Source organism: Centroberyx affinis, unplaced genomic scaffold (assembly GCF_046629955.1).
Source record: "Centroberyx affinis isolate AG114_WGS23_722 - 3 ecotype Tasmania unplaced genomic scaffold, CSIRO-AGI_Caff_v1 ptg000584l_1, whole genome shotgun sequence".
In the NCBI taxonomy this organism is placed as follows: Eukaryota; Metazoa; Chordata; class Actinopteri; order Beryciformes; family Berycidae; genus Centroberyx; species Centroberyx affinis.
The window spans coordinates 72,982-96,749 of NW_027279224.1; the positions used below are offsets into that span (position 1 = coordinate 72,982).

The window sequence follows — 23,768 nt, forward strand, 5'->3', positions numbered from 1 at the left end:
TGAAGAAAACTGAAGTAATAAAACAGAATGAAAGACTTGTTTTCAGAGGATCAGGTCTGAGGATGCAGCAGTGGACTGGAGGTTAGAGAAGCCAGAGTCTGACAGAAAAGTCGCTGGTTCGAATCCCCAGGATGGGAAACACTCTTCCCTTCAACCATAAACTGGTTGTACTGAGTGTGAATGCATGAAAGAGTATGAATTTGGAGCAGAGCTTTACTGGAAACAGCTATGGTCGAGTTTTATATTCTCATATTCATATTTTTACTGTATTTTTAGTGTATTATAGTGTATATATTATATTATATTATATTATATTTGATTCATTTTTCTTTGTCCCAACATACTGAGTCTACCTTCCCTGATAGATAAAAGTTACACTACAGTCTGTAACTTTTCTCGAGACAGGAAGTGTAACGTTAGCCCCGCCCTCCTCCCCCTCCACGCCACCTGTCAGTCATCTTGATGATGTCATCAGGTCACCGGCAGCGTAAAGCCTCCACGGCCGATCTGACGCCGATGTTTCTGAACGTTCGGTTTCGCTCTTCTTTCTTTTCTTCCTGCTTTGCTCTTTCTGTTGTTGCGTGTTGTTGTTGTTCCCCAAAACGCCCCGACATCCCTGACAAGACGATTTCAGAAAAACAAGGGATTTAGGCCTGAACACACAGACTGATAGATTGATTTATTTATGTCAAAAGTTTCTTTTTCAAATATATTTTTATTCAAATTTGGCAAAATAGTCATCACAGTAGTAACACAATATTTCAAACACCAATGCCCCCCCATCAGAAGAGAAAAACGATTAAAAAAAAATACATAAAATAATAAAAACAATAATAATAATAAATAAATACATAGATAAATTAATACAAAAATAATAAAGATCACATGTGTTAATAGAGGTAGTGGGCAAAGTGAGCCCTGAGTGTACATGTATGCATGAAATTCAACATATTACAAAACAGTCACTCATACACTGATACACAGACCCACAACTAATTGCCAGAGTAACATAACATACACATAGACTGGCACAAACTAAATAGGATGATATGATATAAAACTTGCAAATTGCCTGGACTGCATACTGTTAATGTAAGGTCAGCGGCGATGAAGTGACTCAGTACCTAATAATCATAAAGTTACAGCACCTCATCAGAAGGAAGCCTCTGCAGAGCATTAAAGGATGATATAAATGGTTGCCACTTTGTAACAAATTTATCATTTGAACCCCTCAGAGAATAGTTAATTTTCTCAAACTTAAGAAAGAACATTACATCCTTAAGTCAAGTAGGTGACAAAAGTTTCTTATTGCAGCTTTAAAAAAAGACTCTAACCCTAAAAATGGATTCTCAGCTTTCCCAGATGAAAGCGGTGTGAGGTAAAGCGCTGCGTCTCGTCTCGTCTCGTCTCGTCTCCTCAGGTGCGGCTGCGGTCAGCTGGTGGCGCAGCACGCCCCCGTCCCGCCCGGCGGCAGAGAGGAGGGGGGGGGCGGCCCGCTGGTCCAGGTGGAGCCTCAGCCCCCGGAGCGCTGGTCCGTCCCCAAACACACCCAGGCCACGCCCACCGACGCCTACGGCATCGTCGAGTTCCAGGGAGGCGGCCATGTCAACAAGGCCATGGTACCAAACTACTAGTTCATATGTTTAGTGTCTTTTCAAATCGCACATGTTTTCGTTGATTTTTTTCTTTGTCCCTGTTTGCTCATTCCAGTGTGCTGAATATAAAGATTTTGGTCCATTTTGGTCCATTTCAGTCAATATTTCTGCTGTTATTTTGCACACACTGCACACATGCTTTGACTCATTTATTTTCAAACTTTCATTCATATATTTCTACTTAATGCAACTTTTATATTTTCTCTGTTCTCATTTCTATTCTGTTTATCTTTGCTGTCTTATTAGTCACTGTTGCAACGACCCAATTTACCAAAAGAGATCATTACAGTATCACCTTTCTCGGCTTAAACAACAAAATCACATTACCAATATTTTTTTATTTTATTTATTTAAAAGGGACAATGTACAGTTCAAACATAAATGTCACCATTTGATGCACCGTACCAGATTATAGCTGCAAGCTAATTTGCATCTGTCGTCCCTTGGCAGGTCAAAGCAAAGAAACAGCACAATAACAAACAGTACAGAGTAAAAACAACATACAAAGTTATACAAAAAAGAACACACAAGACACAAAATACAAAACTACACACAAAAGTACATCACAAATGTATGCTTGTCAAAAAAAAAAAAAAAAAGACCATAAAATGGAATATTAAAGTCAGTGAGTACAGAGCTGAGCAGCTTTTAACAGACTTTTTAAGTTGGTTTTGAAAGTGCTGATAGAGCTGCAGCTCCTCACATGGTCAGGCAGGCTGTCCCACTGATTTGTGGCTTTTACAGAGAAAGCTGATTTCCCAAATGCAGTGCGGCAAAATGGTTTGGTACAATCTCGTATAGAGGATATTCTGGAGGATCTAATAGAATCCGCAGAGCGAGTATACACAAAGTCAGGTAGTGGAGGAGGGGCCAAACCATTTAAAATTTTATAAACCAAGCACAAATAGATATGAATGGCAGCAAAAAGCCCACACCTACAATTGCTATGAACAAAACAATACATGCTCTTTTCTCTGCAGTACATCCGTGTTTCCTCCGACTCCAAACCGGACAGCCTGCTGCACCTGATGGTTAAGGACTGGCAGCTGGAGCTTCCCACGCTGCTCATCTCCGTCCACGGCGGCCTGCAGAACTTCGACCTGCAGCCCAAACTCAAGCAGGTGTTTGGGAAGGGGCTGATCAAAGCCGCCGTCACCACCGGAGCCTGGATCTTCACCGGCGGAGTCAGCACCGGTGCGTTCTGCTTTTATAACCCTGTTTTTCATTCAGGGCTGCATTTTTTTTTTTTTTTTTTTACAGCTAGATTGAGTTTGTTTTCACATAGAAATAATAAAAAACTGAAAAAAAGGAGTTCAGAGACCCTCAAGGGGCTCGTAAAAATGCCTAAACCCAAAAGAAAACGAGAGAAAAAAAGACGATAAACAGAGAAACTGGTGAACTGGCAACAGAAACCACATGACATCAAAACTCAACACAGAGGAGAACGGTGCAAAAACAACAAAATCCATAAAGAACAAATAGGGAAATTAAATTAATTAAAATAGTAAAACATGCAGGGCAAGTGAGTGGTGGTAGAGAGATTATTGTTTTATTGTCTGTAATGCCATTTGAAAAGTAAATTTGACATTTGTCTTAATAGCCAATCCTACATGAGTCTTGGCTGTAGGTGTAGTGTAGAAATACTTTGTTACTTTGTTATAAACTAAATACTTTTGATTGGCAGGATAAGCAAAATTCTACTAAGATCATTTGTGTTAAGTATCAAGTGCTAGATGAAACAGAAAGTCTGGTTTGATCAAATGCGAGAAAAACATTTTTTAGCAGCCACTAATGCTAAAAGAATCATTAGGGCAACAGCAACATACAAGTTCAGTTAAAATCCAAGCTTAGCATTAAACAAAATATTGTTATGGACTTAAGCTGATTTAAGGTAATTTGACAGAGAATTATGAAACATGTTGCCAGTATCACTCCCATTCCTTTAATCCATTAGCGGGGGATAAATTTTGTGTGGTGATTACCAGAAAACCAAACCAGCCAGGCATTTGGGCCAAATATCCACCTGAATATCACAGGAAAATATTATCCTGACTCATTTCCAGTTATCAGATTTGGACTGAATACTTTTCTTTCTACCAAACAGCTTCTCCCTTAGACAGTTTGCAGTGTAAAGCCACTGGCTGCTCACAGTTTTCTCCTCTCTGACCCTGCAGGAGTGATCCGCCATGTTGGAGACGCGCTGAAAGATCATTCGTCAAAGTCCAGAGGGAAGGTGTGCGCCATCGGCTTCGCCCCGTGGGGGATCGTCGAGAACAAGGAGGACCTCATTGGGAGAGATGTAAGAAAACATACAAAACCAATACTGTTCCAATGCTTTAAAAGGTTACAAAGTGATAAAACAATATGTTGAAGCTGCAAGACAAAATTAACTTGATTTTTAAGTTTACATGAACAATTTTACATTTTTAGGCATTTAGTTAATATGTCACCTTAGCTAACTTGACTGGTTAAAGGGGTGACATGTAGCAATTTAAGATCAATAAATCATTACCACATTAATTTTGAGACATTAGTAGAATTACCATCAACAAACAAGACCACTGCATTTTACTTTGTGTGCAACCGGATCTGGAGGGAAATCTGTTGGATCGCTTTACGGCACAAAACAGGAAGAGGTTCTGTTCTTCCAGAGCAAACGGAGCTAAAGCTAAATATCCAATGAAAGAATGCCAAGTCCATACTTGTCTCCTTGTGGAGAAAGTTCTTCCCAAGTCGTCTTGGAGAGAACGATCTTCTCATGAAAGTGAACAGAGAAGCATCTTTTTTTTTTTTTTTTACAATTTTATTTTCAGTTTTTTCAACAACACAACTTTGTAATACATTCAGTGTGAAATACCAAAATACAAAAGTCTGCATGTTGTCCATTTTTATACCCTCCCCAACGTACATAAACAAACGGCAAATTAGATCAAAGATGTAAACATAAATACACATACATTCATACAAACAAGACAGATATTAGTCACGGCTGTCTATAGTCAATCTACATTGTAATTTGGTTTGAATAAGAATCAGTTATGGAAGAGTACACAGTTTTAGCGTTTTCATATATGTCAGAAATGGTTGCCATGTCTTATAAAATTTACCTGTAGAGCCACCCAACGTACACTTTATTTTCTCCATGTGTAAAAACCTCATAAGGTCTCCAGCCCACAGGACATGTGTGGGAGAGGCCTCCTGCTTCCACTTCATGAGTATAAGGCGTCTAGCAATGAAGGAAGCAATGACTGGGCAGGAGCATGTCCTCTGGTACTACTCCCAAAATTGCAATCAAAGGGGAAGGGGTAAATTTGACTCCAAAAACCTCAGAAAATGTATCAAATATAGATGTCCGATAATTATGAAGATCCAGAGTCCAAAAAGTATGAATGAGGGACCCTGTTACTGTCTTACATCTGTTGCATTAGGGATCTGCCCCTGAATAAATCTTAGCCAACTTTTACAGAGAAGCATGTTAACAGTTTGAGACAGACTGTGTTTTCAGTCAGTTAAGATGCACAGCTGATTCATCTGGCTCTGTACTGTAGGTTGTTTGGACGTGACGCCTCGTTCTCACAGTGAATCTCGGGGCTTCTCATTCTTTCTCTTTGGTCGAGTCTCCATCCGATGCTTCCTCGGTTGGCGTCCTTTGTTTTGGATTTGTGCTACTGAGTTAGGTATTATGTAAAAACGCGTCATGGACACAAGAACGCACAGGAACACAAACGTAGAAAGGGAGGGGAAATATTATGCAGTTGATCAAAATTAGTGTATTGTAACACAAAACGCTAATGTCTTTCCAGCAAACAGTCCTCAGTCTGGTTCTTGTAACTTCTGATGGCTGAAAAGAGGAAAAATTGTGTTCAGCAATCATGCAGTAAAAAGTGACTTCTATAATGTACATATCACTCCCTGTATATACTGTATATATACAGGACTATATATTTATATATATACTGTATATGTAGTACTTTAATGTGTCCCTGGTGTGTTGCAGGTGACGCGGCCCTACCAGACCATGTCCAACCCCCTCAGTAAGCTGTCTGTCCTCAACAACAGCCACTCCCACTTCATCCTGGCCGACAACGGGACTTGTGGGAAATACGGAGCCGAGGTCCGTCTCCGCCGGCAGCTGGAGAAACACATCTCCCTGCAGAAGATCAACACACGTGAGTGAGAGTGATGTGGTTCTCCTGAGTGAGAGTGATGTGGTTCTCCTGAGTGAGAACGTTGTGGTTCTCCTGATTCTTCAGGACTGGAGGAACTTCAGCTACAGCATCATGCTGCACAGCTAGCCAGGCGCCGTGGGACCGGACAGCATCTGGACTGGTTTCTTATTATTAATTGTGCATCAATGTGAAAAGTTTGGTCACATGGTCATGGCAGGGTGACCAAACTTCCAAACATATGACCAATCATGTGATCAATCATGTGACCTGTGGGTTTCCCTTTGTCATCCTATGCCTGGAGCTGTCGGTAAGGCAGGGACAGCAAAGGGAGGCTCAGCCGTCACCTCTCACTTCACCAGCCGAGCCTGGAGGCCCAACACATTACTGAAGTGTGTGTGTGTGTGTGTGTGTGTGTGTGTGTGTGTGTGTGTGTGTGTGTGTGTGTTCTTGTATTTCTACATATTTATAAGGAACCATATGTCCTCATAAAGATAGTAAGATGAGGAACATCCTACAAAATTACATTTTGCCACTCCTCACTTCTTTAAAACCACTTCTACCGTTCGGTTCCTCATGCAGGACCATCATTACAAACAGGTTTCATAGCTATGTTTTGTTCAAACCCACAGAACTATATTTCAAATTCTAGTCAAGATCCTAAGGTTTCCAGAGACACCAAACATGTTCTGCTGATTTACAGGGAAATGTGTGATGTAGGCTATAAGACATCTAGATTTTGTCCAATTGATGTAATGCTGCAGCCATGAAAAATAGCACCTTGGGTTTGCATATTTCCCTCAGTATTGCATGTTTATAGCTTATAAGAGCTGATACAGAACATGTATGAGACATTATTATACAGTATGAAAATGTTGTTTTTTTCTAACTTTGAAGCTCAGGTGCAATGGGTTAAAGTGCCAATTTAGGGTTAGGGTTAGGGTTACAACTGGGATTATGGTTAGGTTAGCTTCCTTACATTGGCTTCCCATCAAGTTGAGGATTCAATTTAAGGTTCTTATAATCACATATAGAGCCCTGCATGGTCAGGCACCTGTGTACATCTGCAACCTACTCCATCCCTACATTACCAGCAGGTCACTTAGGTCTTCTCACCAGGGCTTACTGGTCGTCCCTCGCTCTAGGCTCTAAACAGAAGGTGATGGAGTCTTTGAAATTGTGGCTCCTAAACTGTGGAACGCTCTTCCACTGGACTTAAGATCTGCGGTCTCTGCTGACACTTTTAAAAAGCAGCTAAAGACTCATCTGTTCAGAATGGCCTTTGTCTCGCCTCTTGTGCCTGTATTTCTGTGTGTTTTTATGTCCTTTGTTTTTATGTTTTATTGTTTCTTACTTACTTATTTTACTCCTGTGAAGCACTTAATGACTTTGCTCTGTGAATGGTGCTATATAAATAAACTTTACTTACTTACTTAGTTTAGGGGGAATTAATATAGTTAATGAAGATCCTCACAAGTATAGTAATACAGTACAAATGTGTGTGTGTGTGTCAGGTCTGGGTCAGGGCGTCCCTCTGGTGTGTCTGATCCTGGAAGGTGGACCCAATGTGATCTCCATCGTGCTGGAGAGCCTGAGGGAGGAGCCTCCGGTGCCCGTCGTGGTGTGTGACGGCAGCGGCCGCGCCTCTGACATCATTTCCTTCGCCCACAAATACTGTGAGGAAGACGGGTGGGTGTCAGAAACACACAGTCTCCATTCCCCATGTCGCTCAGTGGATTTCTGATGACTGTGGTTTTGAATGACAGATTTCCTTATAGGGTTCTCAGTGTTTCCTCTGTACTTTTATGTAAGAGTGTGTGGTAAATTTTATGTTTTGGCATTAACACTGCCAGGGTTGGGGTTTCCATTCCCACCAGGACCACCCAGGCTAAGAAATGGGAGTCATTCCTATGTTCCCAGGGTCCTATGGTCCCCAGATTTATATGGCACATAATGGGAACATGACAAAGGGTCCTATGTTCCCATGTTCCTATGTTCCCCAGTTGTACATATGTGCTCTCCCAGGGTCCTATGTTCCCAAGGTCCTATGTTACCAGGGTTCTATGTTCCCCAGCTCTATATAACTCTTAATGGGTACCTGAAAAAGATGTTCCCCAGCTCTGTATCCGCTTAATTTGGTTAGTTAGGGTTAGGGTTTGGTTAGGGTTAGGGTTAGGTTGGTTGTGTGTAGCCTAGATGTTTACCCAGAGCTCTGACCACAACTGATTCAAAGAACAGAAGGGCTTGTTATCAGAGCTATCCAGGTTAGGCACTGGCCATCCACTGTAGGTTTAAACATAGGACCCTGGGAACATAGGACCCTGGGAGAGCACATATGTAGAACTGGGGAACTTTGTCATGTTCCCATTATGTGCCATATAAATCTGGGGAACATAGGACCCTGGGAACATAGATACGCTCCCCTAAGAATGTATGTAGCCTACTTCCCCGGGGGAGGTGGAAGGAGAGTTTCTCTACAAAGCATCATATTATTATTCCATGTTTTCCCACAGGCTGTTGAGTGACAGCGTCAGAGATCAGCTGCTGGTCACGATCCAGAAAACCTTCAGCTACAACCGCAGCCAGGCGCAGCAGATCTTCCTCATGGTGATGGAGTGCATGAAGAAGAGAGCGCTGGTAGGTTCAACAGCAAGGAGAGCAAACAGTTCAGCTGCTGCTGGGGAGCAACCTGACAAAGGTTGGATGTTAAAATCCAACGCATCTATAGCCTGAAACAGCCTCCGTCAGGTTACAGGATTACATGCACAGGCAATAATTAAAATATTCAGTGGAAAACAAAATGGCTGCCTCAGAGCCCATAGACCTACACAACAGCAATAAAACAAGCTCATAGGTACAACCACAGAACTTGATTGGATAGAAGGGTCATTCCCATTCAAATCAATCTTCCTGGACGGTCTGAGCGGCGGCCATCTTGCTGTGACCCGTTGGACTAGCTTCTGTATAAAGCGACTCGCAGCAAGTCACTGAGCTGAGAGGTTTGACAGCAAGAACCAAAGCAGCTTCTGTCTCCTTGCTGCCATGGATTGCTAACATGCTAATGCTAACATGCTAATGTTGACTAGAAGAGCTAGAGAGAGAAGTCCAGTCTGTGATGAAGCTACGTTAGCCTCGTCGCTAACGTTAGCTTCCAGTTGAGTTTGGACAGTTTGCTAACAGACTCATCTGCTCAGTTCTCACAGTGTGACAGACTTTACAGCCTTAATGTCCAGACTGTGTTGACATTGTCACCATGGCAACTAACACTTAAAATTCTGTAGTCGCCATTTTATGCTGAACTAGACAAATTACCATGACAAACAGTGGAAGGATCATATCCATTCAAGCAGTAAACCAAAACAGGCAATAGAGGAGTTAACAATATTCAATTTCAAAATGATTTTCCATTGTTTCACATTCATCTGAATTCATCTGTGTTTCCATTAATGCACCAATAAAACCGAGCTGTTCATTCATATTTTGCTCATTGTCATTTGTGTGTCATCATCCGTCTCACACCAAACCCTGGGTTAAAAAGTCATTTTCATCAAACTACTCAACATGCCCTTCATCATCATCACTGTATTTTATTAAGCTTCATTTTATGTTATATTTTTACTTATCCTTTTTTTTTTTTAACCATGGTAGTTACAAACAGAGTAACATACAGTATGAGTCCTGGGTTGGAAGGAAGCAAACAAAATGTTCCACAGAAAAACATTTCTAAAGCAGGACAGAGACTGTTCTGAACGGCATTTCTTACAAAAATGTTTTCAACTCTTTGCATATCGCTTAATTCAATGTCAAAAACCTTAATGACATACCTAATAACTGCTGTATGAATACACAATACACAAGAAAGATCCGGAATTTCTCTCATTACTGAGACATTAACTTTTGTAATATTAATTTAATGACAGGACATACTTTTATTCCTAAGGAGAGTCTGGGAAGTGTTGGAGCTGGAGAACCAGTCAAATCTAAAAAAAAAAAAGGAAAAAGATCTTCTGTACTCTTACATCTATGCAATTTACTGTGAGAAATTCAATTTAGAATGGGAATTCCCAGTTCTTTCAGGTGTTTTATTGTTGTATATTTATGAAGTAGTTATGTGCTTTATAAAGGCATGAAGCATGAAGCAGGATAATGCATTAATGTAAATGCATGAATGTACATAAGATCTTTTCACTGTTCAAACTGCAGCAGCTGAACCTCTGACTTCAACAGTTGTGATATTAACATGATGACATGGTTTACCTCTGACCTAAAACTCCACAGCTTAATGGAGACAGTCAGTTGTTCTCTGACTGGTTTGACCCCCCCCACCTCCCCTCCCCCTGCAAAACCCCCAACATTTATTTAATCCCACAATCCACTGCATGTTTCTGTGAACAGCTGGGGATCACATGCACCAGCATCTCCCATAGATTTAAATAGGTAGACAGAATTCCTTTTATAATCAACTCAATTCACTCAAAATGATTTCTACCCAGATTAATATCCGCTGGCTCTGCTGTGACCTAGGACTTTTTACACGATAAAATAAATGGTTCTGTGGCTTGAATATTGTTCCACAGGAGAGAATGGAAGAGTGTCGAAGTGACAAAAAGTGACACCTACTCTTTGATCGCTGACAAACACATTTTGGAGGAAAAGTTTTTTGGTATTTTGCGATATTTTCTTTGCAAACAGTGACAGTGTTTTGGATGTAATCGATACCCTGGCGATCTTCAAACGTCCGTGTCCCTCCTCCTCCTCCTCCATCATCACCTTTTACATCCCACATTCCCTTTGACTGAACAGAATATTCAGGAAACTTCTGATCGCTGTTAACAGCTGGGAGGAAACATGAGGTCGACGCTGTTTGTATTTTCATGTTTGGAAACGCCTGACAGGAGCCAATGTTTTCTTTTTTTGATGGCTATTAGATGTGAGAGAAGAAGAGAAAAACAAGAAACCTTTTCTTTTTGAGCTTTCAGATTTCTTCATCTTTTTATGAAAATTGAACGACACCTAAAAGTAAAGCAAAGCATAAACAGCAGAGAGAAACTGATCAGCTGACCTGCTGGTTTCACCTGAGCTTCCAGTCGCTCGTCATAGCTGTTAGCATTACAGAATTATCCATTTTTAATGTTTTCCAGCCTGTTGACAGCAGAGAGCCCTGCATTTATCCCTCATTAGTCTTTGATTAGTATCACACAGACGATTCCCTCTTTAATGTTATACAGCAGAGACAAATTTGTGTTGATGACACAAAACCTGTGTGTCTCTCAACCATCGAGCTTCAGACAGCTGAGGAGAAAACACAGTCTGATTTTCCAAACAGTTCCTCCTGGTGAAGGAGCCACAGTGCAGCAGAGATTAGCAAGCATGCAGGATAAGAGTGAGACTTCATTTGCCCCAAGTCAACCCTTTATATCACTCTTTATCACAAGTTTCAAAGGGATTTACATACCGTGATGTACATCATATATACATACCATAGGTGGAAAGTAACTAAGTATATTTACTCAGGTACTGTGCGTAAGTACAGGTTTGAGGTACTGGCACTTTACTTGAGTATTTCCATTTTATGAGACTTTATACTTTTACTGCACTATATTTCAGAGGGAAATATTGTACTTTTTCCTCCACTACATTTATCTGACGGCTGTAGTTACTAGTTACTTTGCAGAATAAGGTTCTACATGCAAAACACAAGATAAGCTCATAAAATATGTTGCATTGTTTGAGTTTAAACTCCGAGTATATGCAGTAGAGTAGTAGAGTAGTTAGACCTCCTACAACATTAAAATACGTCTTAAAGGTTAATGCATCAATAATGTAACACTGACCATTCTTCAGAATGAGTACTTTTACTTTTGATACTTAAGTACATTTTACTGTTAATACTTCTATACTTTTACTTAAGTAAACTTTTCAATGCAGGATTTTTACTTTTAATTAAGTATTTTTCCATCATGGTATTGCTACTTTTACTTAAGTAAAGAATTTGAGTACTTTTTCCACCACTGATACATACATACATACATACATATACACATCATATACATACTATATATCATATACTACATCATATACTGTATATCATATACTATACTACATACAAAAATGGGCAATTTAGAGTCTTCAATCCGCCTGACACAGGAGCGGGGCAGACTTGAACCCACAACCTTCTTGCTGTGAGGCGACAGCATGACCCACTGAGACAGCGTGCCACCACTGGGACGGCCCATGCTAAAAATACATGCACGCATGGTTCTGTCAAGCAGTTGAGATCAAAGTGTCCACCGAATAGCTGATATATTATTTTTGAATCAATAAGTGATAAATTTCAAGTTACATTCCTTTTTTTTTTTTTTAATGGGAAACTTGCAGAGTGTTTTGGAATGACGGCCTTCTATTGGAACCACGAGGGTTCTGACAGAACAACAACGCGGCTCCTTATCAGTCCTGAATGTGGGACCGTCCCGGATCTGCTGACACACACAGCCCGGCTGTGTTCGGCCGCCATGTGACCGCCTCGCCGCCCTAAGTCAATTTGGAGAGACGGCCGACAACAAAGATGGCTCTCATGCTGAATTAGAGTCGATGTACTTCAGGCTGCGCTCCGGCTTCACGGTGTCACGGTTCACGAGGCCGCCGTGTTGTTTCACCCACAATGAACAACGAAAGGCTGAGTGACTCCACTTAGCTCCCAACACACAGTCTGACCTCTGACCTCACTGTCACTGGTCAGAAAAGCAATGGCTTCAACACTACGTCTCTGCTTCAGCTCTCATAAAGCCCTGGGTCTTTCTGGCTATGTATAGCTCAATACACACAATAATTTACAGGCTATGATGTGTACCTGCGGGTCATTTCAGGATGGAGGTCCGTTCAAACTGATATCAAACTGATATCAGATGTGCATCATTTTCAGAAATGAATGTGAACAGTCAGACAAAAGAATTGGATCAGAGCAAAAAAATCTGAGTTGAGCGCTAAGGCCTGCAGTGTGAACGGAGCAATATGTGCAACAAAATGGGATCCCGAGGCATGTGACATACATTCAACTTGGATTTGAATGCTCAGATCAGTTTGTCAGTGTTGCCATGACAACAACAAAATCTGCTGGTTGTCCTCATGTTGTCAGTTTGTCTGGACTCATTCCTATGTTCCCAGGGTCCTATGTTCCCCAGATTTATATGGCATATAATGGGAACATGACAAAGGGTCCTATGTTCCCAGGGTCCTATGTGCCCCAGTTCTAGGGTTAGGGTTAGGGACCTTCAAAATCAAATAAAATGATAACTATTGGTTTTGTTGTGTTTATATAGCTGTTTTGAAGCCTTGTTCCAATAAAAAAAACTGGATATTATGAAATATTTTAACTTGAAACGGGTCAAATTTGACCCGAACACAATAGGAGGGTTAATGTGTGTTAACAGAATATTGAACTGGGGAACATAGGACCCTGGGAACTTAGGACCTTGGGAACTTAGGACCCTGGGAACATAGGACCCTGGGAACTTAGGACCTTGGGAACTTAGGACCCTGGGAACATAGATACGCTCCCGTTTGTCTGAGCAGAGTTAGCATGGAGGAAACGAGACAAACGGGTGACTGACGCTTCAATTCAGTCCAAAATGGAACTGAAATGTGTTGGAACAAAAACAGCTGTGACTTCATTTGCTGTTGTTTCTCTGCTCGTCGCTGTCAATTCAGATTATTATGGGATATATACTGAGTATGAAGGCCTGCAGTGTGAACGGAGCCTCACTGCAGGATGCTCCTCGCCTGTCTGAAGGGTTTCTCTGGTTGTGGGTTCTGTCAGCATTCAATCAATAATAATAATAATAATAATAATAATAACAATAATCTTTATTTATAGAGCACATTTCAAAATCCACGTTGTCATTAAGTCATAAAATCATCAGGTTTTAAAAGAAAACAGATAAAAACAATTTGGTGTATAAAAAACAATACAGTGTAGGAAAAGATAAGAATAGGAAAAGAAAAACATTTTTAAAGGAAATAAAAGACAGTTCAAAGGAAATTAAAACTCAAGTAAAATCAGGAAAGACTCTCCGATAAAAGTATGTTTTAAGAAGGGACTTAAAGGATCAAAGGATGAGGCTGACAAGAGGCATAAGATTCCCATTAGGAGAAGAGCTACAATCAATTATTGAGTCTATTTGTTGTGTTTCTATTGTGCAGATCACAGTGTTCCGCATGGGATCAGAAGGGCAGCATGACATCGAGATGTCCATCCTGACGGCTCTGCTCAAAGGTAAACTGTCTGTGTGTGTGTGTGTGTGTGTGTGTGTGTGTGTGAGATATATAGGTCCCATCACATTCAAAGTGTTATCTAGTTATAAGCATCTGATAGGTGTTTGTGATCGGTTTTCTGTTCAGCATGTACGCATTACCTTTGAACTCACAGTTTACTTAGATGATGTTAACTGCAGTATTCACCTTGGAGAACTGGACACCCAGCAGGTGTTCATTCATTTCTTTTTTTGTACTAGTCCATACCCGGGGATGCACGGGCCACAAATACACACAGACTTGCCAAAAATGCGCATAAACAGCGTAAATTTGGGAAAATGGAAAAATCAGCTTCATCAGTCCCTGCCTATGCCAATGCTCAGTGCCCATGTGCAGTTTCAGATTGATTGGCCAACCCATCGAGGAGCAAAATGGATGCAGACAGAGACAGAAGGACAGAGTTTTCCTCATTTTATAGTAGGATGATGTCTTATGAAAAAGTTGATTCGTACTATACCCACACATGGCCAGCCGAATATCCAAATATCCTGCGGTGAAGCGTCAGGTGTCTGGTGTGTTCTGGTTTCAGGTGTCTGGTGTGTTCTGGTTTCAGGTGTCTGGTGTGTTCTGGTTTCAGGTACGAACGCCTCGGCGCCGGACCAGCTGAGTCTGGCTCTGGCCTGGAACAGAGTGGACATCGCCCGCAGCCAGATCTTCGTCTACGGACACCACTGGCCTGTGAGTTTATACAGGCAAAATCAATCAACCTATCTATGCATCTAGTCACAACAAGATCTTTTTAATTTTATCCAGCTTTATACATATTTCTATTGGACATGAGATTGATGCATAGATTAGTAGTATTTGTATCTGTCAAGAATCCCATTTTTATGTAAATGGCAGATAAACTTGAAACTTGTCTGCTTCTACCCATAATCCCTTGTGTTTCGGGGCGGTTTCCTGTAGTTGGAGTTGCAGTTCTCTTGTTAGAGGACTGAGACTCTCGGTGTCATCATTTGGTGCCACCAGAGGTCAAAGGTCATTGTTCTCACCTGGATAAACCAACCAACTGAAGGAGGAAAATAACCAATCAGAACATGCTGGCTGTGAACGCAGCCTGGTGTTTCAGTGATAAAAGAACAAAGTAACACATGCAGGTTCCTCATGCTTGGAAAGCCTAGCAGGACAAAATGAAGTGAATGAATGCTCATATTCAGCTATTTCTTCATGTGTTCTTAACTGGTATGAACACCACAGAAGAAGAGACAGACAAGTCCATCATGTTAGATAAAGTTACAGGGAGCGGAATGACATTTGTTTGATTTTTTTGTCTCTCAGTCAGATACTTTACATGCCCCTTTGTGCCAATAAGCTAAACCTAAACCTCGAGGAACATGTCCGTCTCACTGTGTGTTTCCTGCTGTTTCTCCAGCCGGTGAGCGCCTTGCCCGCCGACCGGCCCAAAAGCCCGACGCCCGCCCAGCGAGGAGGGGGGGGAGGGGGAGGAGGAGGAGGAGGGGGGGCAGGTAAAGGGAAAGCCAGGGGGAAGAAAGGCAAAGGAGGCAAAACCAAACCTGAACCGCCAGAGGAGACCGACCCCAGGAAGCTGGAGCTGCTCAACTGGGTAAAACACAACAACATACTGGAATACATCTGCTGTTATGATTTAGGGTTCAATTCCCAACTCATGACAACATGTTTTCATGTATTGAACAACAAGATTAAACTGTTTTAGCTGCTAAATTGAAGCGTTAGCTAACTTTTACATGGGACCAACAGGTGAAAATGTCCAGAACAATTCCTGCTGTTGGCACATAATCCTTTACTGGTGGAGGACTGGGGCCGGATTCACCAATGTGTTCTTAAGATAGATCTTAAGAAATGACATATGAGGAAATTTTAGGAAGTTCTTAAGAAGGCTCTTAAGTCTTAAGGCTCTTCCTCAATATTTTCTTAGTAACAGTTTCTTATGAATGTCTTTAATTTTCCAATTTAAGAACGTCTCAAAATAGGGCCTGAATTAATTCTGGTAAATAAACTTTGCCATTGAGGCTAGGAGACAAGGCTAGGAGGCTAGGAGACAAGGCTAGGAGGCTAGGAGGCTAGGAGACAAGGCTAGGAGGCAACCCAAAGTGCTTCCATCTACAAAACAATTGTGGAAAAACCTATTTAGAGCAACTAGAGCAAAGATTTAAACATTGGTTGCTGTTGGTAACTGTAAAATTTGCAGCTTATTTCCAACAGACATGAGACAGAGGCCTACCTGGCCCTACACCAAATAAAGCTTTACAATAAATGTTCATCTTAATGTTAGGTGTAGGGGAACCTATGAAGACTTTGAACTATAACCTTCTTTTCTAAAATGTGTTTAAATATATGATATTAGAGGCTTACCTTTTCACTGTAGGAGTTTTAAGACAGGTGAAGGGCCGTCTTAAAGTTAAGAAAAAAATCAAGAACAAATTTGACAACTTTCATTTCAAGAATACCATTTATTCCTAACTTTCCATAAGAGGAAAGTTAAGAAAATATATGAGAACTGTTTTTGAGAATAGCATTTTTTCCTATTTTTTTTTTCTTAAGACTAAAGTTAAGAAAGAAATCGCACTTGAGAAGATTTTTTTTCTTAAGAGGGTTTTGTGAATCCGGCCCCTGAACTGGATTCCTCTCAGACTGTATTGGTAGTGAAGGTATTATTCATGCAGATATGTGTGTCTGGAGGTAAAGTGTATGTTTCTCTGCAGGTGAACTCTCTGGAACAGGCCATGATGGACGCTCTGGTTCTGGACCGGGTGGACTTCGTCAAGCTGCTGATAGAAAACGGCGTCAACATCCATCACTTCCTCACTATTCCCCGCCTGGAGGAGCTGTACAACACGGTGAGCAGAGAGCACCGGGGCACCTCGGCTTTAAGAGATCAGTCTGGGTTTCAGTGGAGAGTTTTAGTGTCCCATGATGGTCCACATTCTGTTTCAAAGGCTTTTCCACCCTGATGAGAGGAAAACTCTGGAGGAAACACGGAATACTGGGAATGTTTTGATAGATAGTAATATTGAATATCAAAAACTTTCTGAACTGTGATAAATGTAAAAGCCTTCCCTTCAGTTCCCTTCAGTTAGTCGTTCTAGAGCTGTAGCCAAGATAAACTGTGGAACAAAAGCTTTCCTCTTTAAGCTCCATATTCTCATTTACATGTTCATCAATGGCTGGAAATCCATCAGCGGTTCATGTCTGCTGTTCTATCTCTTAACCCCAGTGTCCAGATGTCACTCATCTTAATCTGCTACTCTGAAAAAAGCTCTTACAACAAGTTAGTCTGAATGGATTTGAATGGTCATGTGAGCCACATTATTCTCAGCTTAAGTTCTTGTGTGATTTGAGTTTTTGCTCAGTTTTTACATTTTAATGTTGATTCTGGCTGTTTTTACATGCATGCACCACGATTAAAGACATTTTTAAATCAGTTTCTCCGAACCTCTCAGCCTCATTCACTCCCATTCAATTCCAAACAGCAGAGAAAACAATTGGAGACTCTAATTCAGATGGTAAAGATAATCCATCACTGTGAATGAGAAGCAACAATCTGCATCAGGACACTGATATCAGACTGGAAACTTTTACATTTTGAAAGAAGTTCAGTCACCGTTTCATATTAGGACCAATAGGAAGGGCAGCCTCCCAGCTTTTACATTGACTACGTTTACATGGACCGCAATAATTAGACTATTGCCCTTGTTCTAAATAAGACAATATTTCGATTAATCTGTTTCCATGTGTTGCTTATAGAACTGTTCCATTCATATTCCTGTTTCCATGCTGAAGGGGAAATTCTCTTTTATCTAACTTTCTCTAACTTTCACATACTGTCGCTCCTTGTATCAAAAGCTCAAGCAATAAATTAAATGAAAAATGAAGAAAAATGTTTTAAATTCTAAAAACTTTGATGCAAATTAAGCCAAACCAGACTGAGCCTGTAATCAGAGAATGTGGAGGTTTTGATCAGTTTGTGTGTTTTTCTGTGTTTTTCTCTCCAGAGGCTGGGGCCAACCAACACACTGCACTTTGTGGTCAGAGACGTCAAAAAGGTGACTGTTGTCTTTTTACATGATATGATGTGAAATGTCTTCACGGAGATAAAGCCGGCCCAAACGTCTGTGATCTGTGAAATGTCAGTGATCCAAAATGCTGACTCAGACCTGCATGAACCTCATAATAATGAAGGAGTGATTTTTCAGGGGAATCTTCCACCAGATTACCAGATCACCTTGATCGACATCGGGCTGGTGCTGGAGTTCCTGATGGGCGGAGCTTACCGCTGCAAGTACACCAGGAAGAGCTTCAGGACGCTGTACAACAACCTGTACGGCCTGAAGAGAGTGAGGGAACACACACACACACACACACACACACACACACACACACACACACACACACACACACAGGAAGAGGAGGAACATACTGAGTGTACAAAATAGGAATGCCTTGCTATCATTGAGTTTACATTTTAGATTTTCATCATGCAGTGACTTACAGCGAGTGCAACAACAGAATAAGTTTAAATTCTTTGATCACCAACATTATAAGCAACCGATAACAAAGCCTTACACCCACTTCTGTATAATCCATGTCATGTCTGGTTTCTCAAGGCTTCAAAAGTACTGATGAAAGACTTCCTAACTTTTTTTTGGCATTTCTGCTTTATTAGTCACAGTAGAGAGAGACAGCAAAGACAGGGCAGATGGCCTTTTTAGTAAGTAAGTAAAACTTTATTGGTATAGCGACTTTTAAAACACAGTTTACAAAGCGCTTCATAACAAGTGCATAAAAGAAAGAAAAGACATTAAAGAATAAAAAAAACTTTAAGAGAAGACAAACCATTAAAGCTATCTTAAAATAACACAATCATACACATATATAAAGTAAAAAGTAAAAACATCAAGCATTTACAAACCCCATTATGATAAAAATGTTGTGTCAGCTGACGGCTGTTTTGAATTTCAGAACTGAAATATCTCAACTTTAAAAATGGTCCTCTGTTATTTTTATCAGATCCACTTTATGTAGAAACTAGTGCTGCAAGACTTCCAAATTCTCATAAGGAAATAGTAGTTATAACTATATTTATCCCTTCAATTTATGGCTTGTTGGCCTTCTCTTAGACGCCCAAAATCCATCGGCCTTTCTAGTGTGAATCTGTCTCTCCCCCTGCATTTATATATTCCTTTCATTAATGTAGCAGTGTATTTAATAGGTGAAATTTATATGGGGTTCTAGCTTTTACCTGGATTCGCCTGATCAGTTTAGTTCATGGAAGAATCAGGTGGTTCTGATATTTGTACACTACAGAGTATTTTGGAGTGAAGCAACTCCACTAGTAAATTGATCTTTCTGTTTTTTCTCTTGCAGCCTAAAGCTCTGAAACTTCTTGGAATGGAGGTATGTAATTTATAATTTACAAATTCATTTCCAAAAAAAAGGCATTATATCCATGTTGGAAAAAAATCTGTAACTGAAGTTCATTATTCAATATTTCAAGGATCTCAAGGACTAAAGTTACCTACTGTCATTATTTGTTTTAATTTTGTGCTATCAGTCTTTTCGTAAGAGTTGGTTTTCCTGTTTTCCAACCGTGGATTTCAATTTGGAAAGAACCACATTAATGTTCCTCCATCAATTCCCTCCAGGACGACGAACCGCGTCCGAAGGGTAAAGGCAAGAAGAACAAGAAGAAAGAGGAGGAGATCGACATCGACGTGGACGACCCCGAGGTCAGCAGGTTCCAGTACCCGTTCCACGAGCTGATGGTGTGGGCCGTGCTGATGAAGCGCCAGAAGATGGCGCTCTTCCTGTGGCAGCGGGGGGAGGAGGCCATGGCCAAGGCTCTGGTGGCCTGTAAGCTCTACAAGGCCATGGCCCACGAGTCGTCCCAGAGCGAGCTGGTGGACGACATCTACCAGGACCTGGAGAACAACTCCAAGTGAGTGGCACATGCTGGGAGAGGTAGGACAGACTGGAAGAAGTAACTGAGTTGCTGTGCGTTCACACTGTGAACAGCTTGGCTGATGGTTTACTCTGTTCTGACCAGCTGCAGGTGGTGTGAGAGGAAACAGTAGAAGAAGTTTCAGTTCCTGCATGGGCAACATTAGAGTTAATCACTAGGAAGTAGGGATGGGACGATCTGCTTTTCTCATATGATTCGATATGCGATATGGGGTCCATGATTCGATAAAACCACAAAACAATGTAATAAATAAAAGTTAAATGACAGCAAAGTCTGACTGTGCAGAATTATGTTTATTTCCGTCTCATTTGTGATTACTATAGCAGAATAGACTGAAGCTAATATCACGATTTTCCCACAACCCACAATACATATTGTCACATTTTTGTATTGCGATATATTTAGTTTTGATATATCGTCATATCTCTAGTTCAGTTCAGTTCAGTTCAGATCTTTATTGTCCCTCGAGGGGAAATTTGATTTGCAGTAGAGGGCAAAAACACAAACACAACATACAAGAGGACATGGGACATTAATCACAACAGTTACAACAACCAAAAAATCTATCTGTTCGTTAAAAGTATCAAACCATTGGAATGGTAGCCATAATAAAGTGCTGCTGAGCAGTGCAGTCAAGGTTTAGTGCAAATTAAGCGCATTTATTGGACTTGGAACAAAGGAAAATTTAAACCTTTTTACCCTGGGGGACCTGTATCTCCGCCCAGAGGGGAGAAGAACAAATTCCTCCAAGAGTGGGTGGTCAGAGCTGGCCAAGATTGACTGTGCCTTCCGCAAAACTTGTCTGTCAAGTCAAGTAGTATTAAGGAACGGAAGGGTCAGAGGTCACAGCATCCTGACAGCAGATACAACTAGAAGGTTGTTAATAGAGGCCAAAACCTCCATCAATGCAGAACAATTCTCCAACTCTCAAACTGCAGCCTCTGTAACGGTTTATGTTTATTGTTTCTCTTCCAGGTTTGATTTTCTGACAAAATAGCATGTGAAAGCAACGCTGTTTAGCAGCCGACTTGGAAATCCCGGTTGTCAGACTTTCCCAGCAGCACATGAACGCAGCATAATAGTTTTGGCAAAAAAATCAATAATCAGATCCAGATCACCACAAAAATCGAATCAACTGATCCTTGGACCAAGAGAGATCTGTCCACCAAATTTCAGCCCAATCCGTTTGTTACTTTTTGAGAAATCTTGCAGACAGACAGCCAGACAGACAGACAGACAGACAGGTGAAAACATCTCCTTCCAACTTTGGTGGAGGTAGCAAGACTTTCCTGTCACCCTTGAACGATCATGTATTATGGAGACGTGCTGAGAAAGGGAATAAGAGGTGAGGAGAGCGGCAGGAAGAGCAGACTGGAGCAGCAGAGGACGAAGATATGGGACGTGACTCAGAATGAGGAAGTGAAGTCTAATCCCTCCATTTGTACATCTAACCATCCTAGTTTCCTTTCGCCCCGCAGGGAGTTCGGTCAGCTGGCGTACGAACTGTTGGACCAGTCGTACAAACACGACGAGCAGGTCGCCATGAAGCTGCTGACCTACGAACTGAAGAACTGGAGCAACTCCACCTGTCTGAAGCTGGCCGTGGCCGCCAAGCACCGAGACTTCATCGCTCACACCTGCAGCCAGATGCTGCTGACCGACATGTGGATGGGCTGCCTGAGGATGGGCAAGAGCAACGGCCTGAAGGTGCGTCACCGCTCAGTCCTGCGTCACGCCGACTGCAGCGAAGGCTCCGCTCTCTGATGGAAATGTGTCCGAGTGAGAGAATCTGTTCATTAGCTGCTCGGGCTCTGTGTGTTTGTTCCTTTCTGTTGGTTTGTTTGGTGTTCCTGCGTTTCGGTGAATTGATGAGAATCACAGGCTGGCAAAATCGGTACCATCTTTTAGATCAGTGATTCTCAACCTTTTTCATATCAAGGACCGCTAATTTAGTACACATTAGGGCCATGGACCTCCATTTGATTATATTTTTTCTAGCGGACCCAAATCTGAGAATATTTTTATTGTTAGAAATAATTTTGTCCAGAATTCCTTGACTATCTGCAGTGAATCTATGACCAAAACATTCTCTACTTGTGTTAACTTCTTGTAAATGAAATAATGTTGAAGTTTAACAATTCATCAGTTTACTGGGGACCCCCTGGAACCCTCTCATGGACCCCTGGTGGTCCCCGGACCCCACGTTGAGAACCACTGTTTTAGATGGTGTTTTCTACTTTTGAGTCCTTTATCTCGTATGATGTGTTATAGACTTTTTAAACTCAGTTTTGAGAAGTGTTAGGGTCTGCAGAAGGAAATCCATAACGTAGATATATAGAGATTCTACTGATTATTTATTAAGACTGTTCATCTTGTCCCCAGGTGATTTTAGGCATCATTTTTCCTCCTTCAATCCTCCTCTTGGATTTTCGGATCGGAGACGAAGCGACGTATAATTCCTCCAAGGAGAACGATGAGGGCAAAGAGAAGGAAGACGACAACAAGTCCAGCAAGGTACGGAACCAGCCGAGCATCTGCAGTGAAACAGCAGATTCAGAAATTCTCATTTTATATACGGGCAAAATTGTCATCTTTTAAACCAATTCTTAAAACAGGTTTTTATTGGCAGGCTATATCATTTGTTTTATAAAGGCTGTAGCTACCTGTTTTATTCTTATATGATTCTGTTTTTAATTTATGTCCGACATTTTCATTGATTTTTTTGTTCATTCAGTATTGAAAAGTGCCTCAGAAAAAGTTTATTTTAAGTCAGTTTGTGTAACTAACTGATTTTCAGGACGGTGTCTCTAATGTTGACGCCATATCTAAGAAGGGCGATGAAGAAGAAAACAGCAAGAAGCAGAAGAGGAGGATTCCCATCGGGAAGAAGATCTATGAGTTCTACAACACCCCGTTCACCAAGTTCTGGTTCAACACTGCAAGTAGACATTTGATGATTAAAAACACTGTCGCTTCCAGATCCACTTCTCAATTTACCGGTTTTGAAAGTCACAGTGAAATGAACCTGTTAGCTAATTTTCCATATCATAACTTCACAGAAGCAAGATGTTCTCAAAATGACATTTCATTGTGACTTTAAATTGGTCCAGTTCAGACCAAGATCCTCTTTTGACAAGTGAGACGTGGCCAAGACAGCAGTGGCATATAGTTACAGACAAAAATAATAATCCAAAAAATAATTTCAAGGTAATAATTTTAAGAAATCACCGCAAGTAAGTGATAATGTCAGAAAGAGTGAGAGGAAGAAAAGGAGAAAGGAATATGTGAGAGGAAGAAGAGACAGAGAGAGAAATATCACTTTATTTGTCAAGTACAAAGTTACATTTGATGATGAAAAAGCACCTTGTAGCTTTTCAGCAAACCACATTTATTTATCATTTATATTTTTTTATTTAACATTAAATTCTGAAATCTTGAAACTCCAATGGGTGGCCAGTTTTTGTTCCGAAAAGGAGTCCGGGCCGAAAAGTGAGTTTGAAAATCCATAAATCTCAGCAGCTGGACAAGAACAACCTATCAATCCACAGATATATTATGGTCTATTTATGCTATGGGACAGTAAAGATTTTACTTAATGCCCCTTTAAATAACTTCTAAGCCCTGTGCAGCATGAATATACAGTCATTCCTGAGCCTCAAGTGGCGTAAAGTACAAAAACTTGTACAGTTACATTAT

At 41.0% G+C, this 23,768-nt stretch overlaps 1 protein-coding gene across 1 annotated transcript in view; it reads left to right on the top strand.

Annotated features, from left to right (window-relative positions):
- Window positions 1-23,768, top strand: part of LOC139643367 (transient receptor potential cation channel subfamily M member 1-like) — a 54,427-nt gene that overhangs the window by 11,713 nt on the left and 18,946 nt on the right. The window contains exons 3-19 of the mRNA XM_071518502.1: window positions 1,421-1,619; window positions 2,636-2,849; window positions 3,830-3,954; window positions 5,653-5,824; window positions 7,336-7,510; window positions 8,335-8,458; window positions 14,021-14,093; window positions 14,709-14,809; window positions 15,504-15,695; window positions 16,816-16,950; window positions 18,106-18,156; window positions 18,307-18,447; window positions 19,478-19,507; window positions 19,756-20,048; window positions 21,551-21,779; window positions 22,455-22,586; window positions 22,870-23,010. Coding sequence (XP_071374603.1) covers window positions 1,421-1,619; window positions 2,636-2,849; window positions 3,830-3,954; window positions 5,653-5,824; window positions 7,336-7,510; window positions 8,335-8,458; window positions 14,021-14,093; window positions 14,709-14,809; window positions 15,504-15,695; window positions 16,816-16,950; window positions 18,106-18,156; window positions 18,307-18,447; window positions 19,478-19,507; window positions 19,756-20,048; window positions 21,551-21,779; window positions 22,455-22,586; window positions 22,870-23,010 — 2,527 coding nt within the window. The remainder of the gene's footprint in view (window positions 1-1,420; window positions 1,620-2,635; window positions 2,850-3,829; window positions 3,955-5,652; window positions 5,825-7,335; window positions 7,511-8,334; window positions 8,459-14,020; window positions 14,094-14,708; window positions 14,810-15,503; window positions 15,696-16,815; window positions 16,951-18,105; window positions 18,157-18,306; window positions 18,448-19,477; window positions 19,508-19,755; window positions 20,049-21,550; window positions 21,780-22,454; window positions 22,587-22,869; window positions 23,011-23,768) is intronic.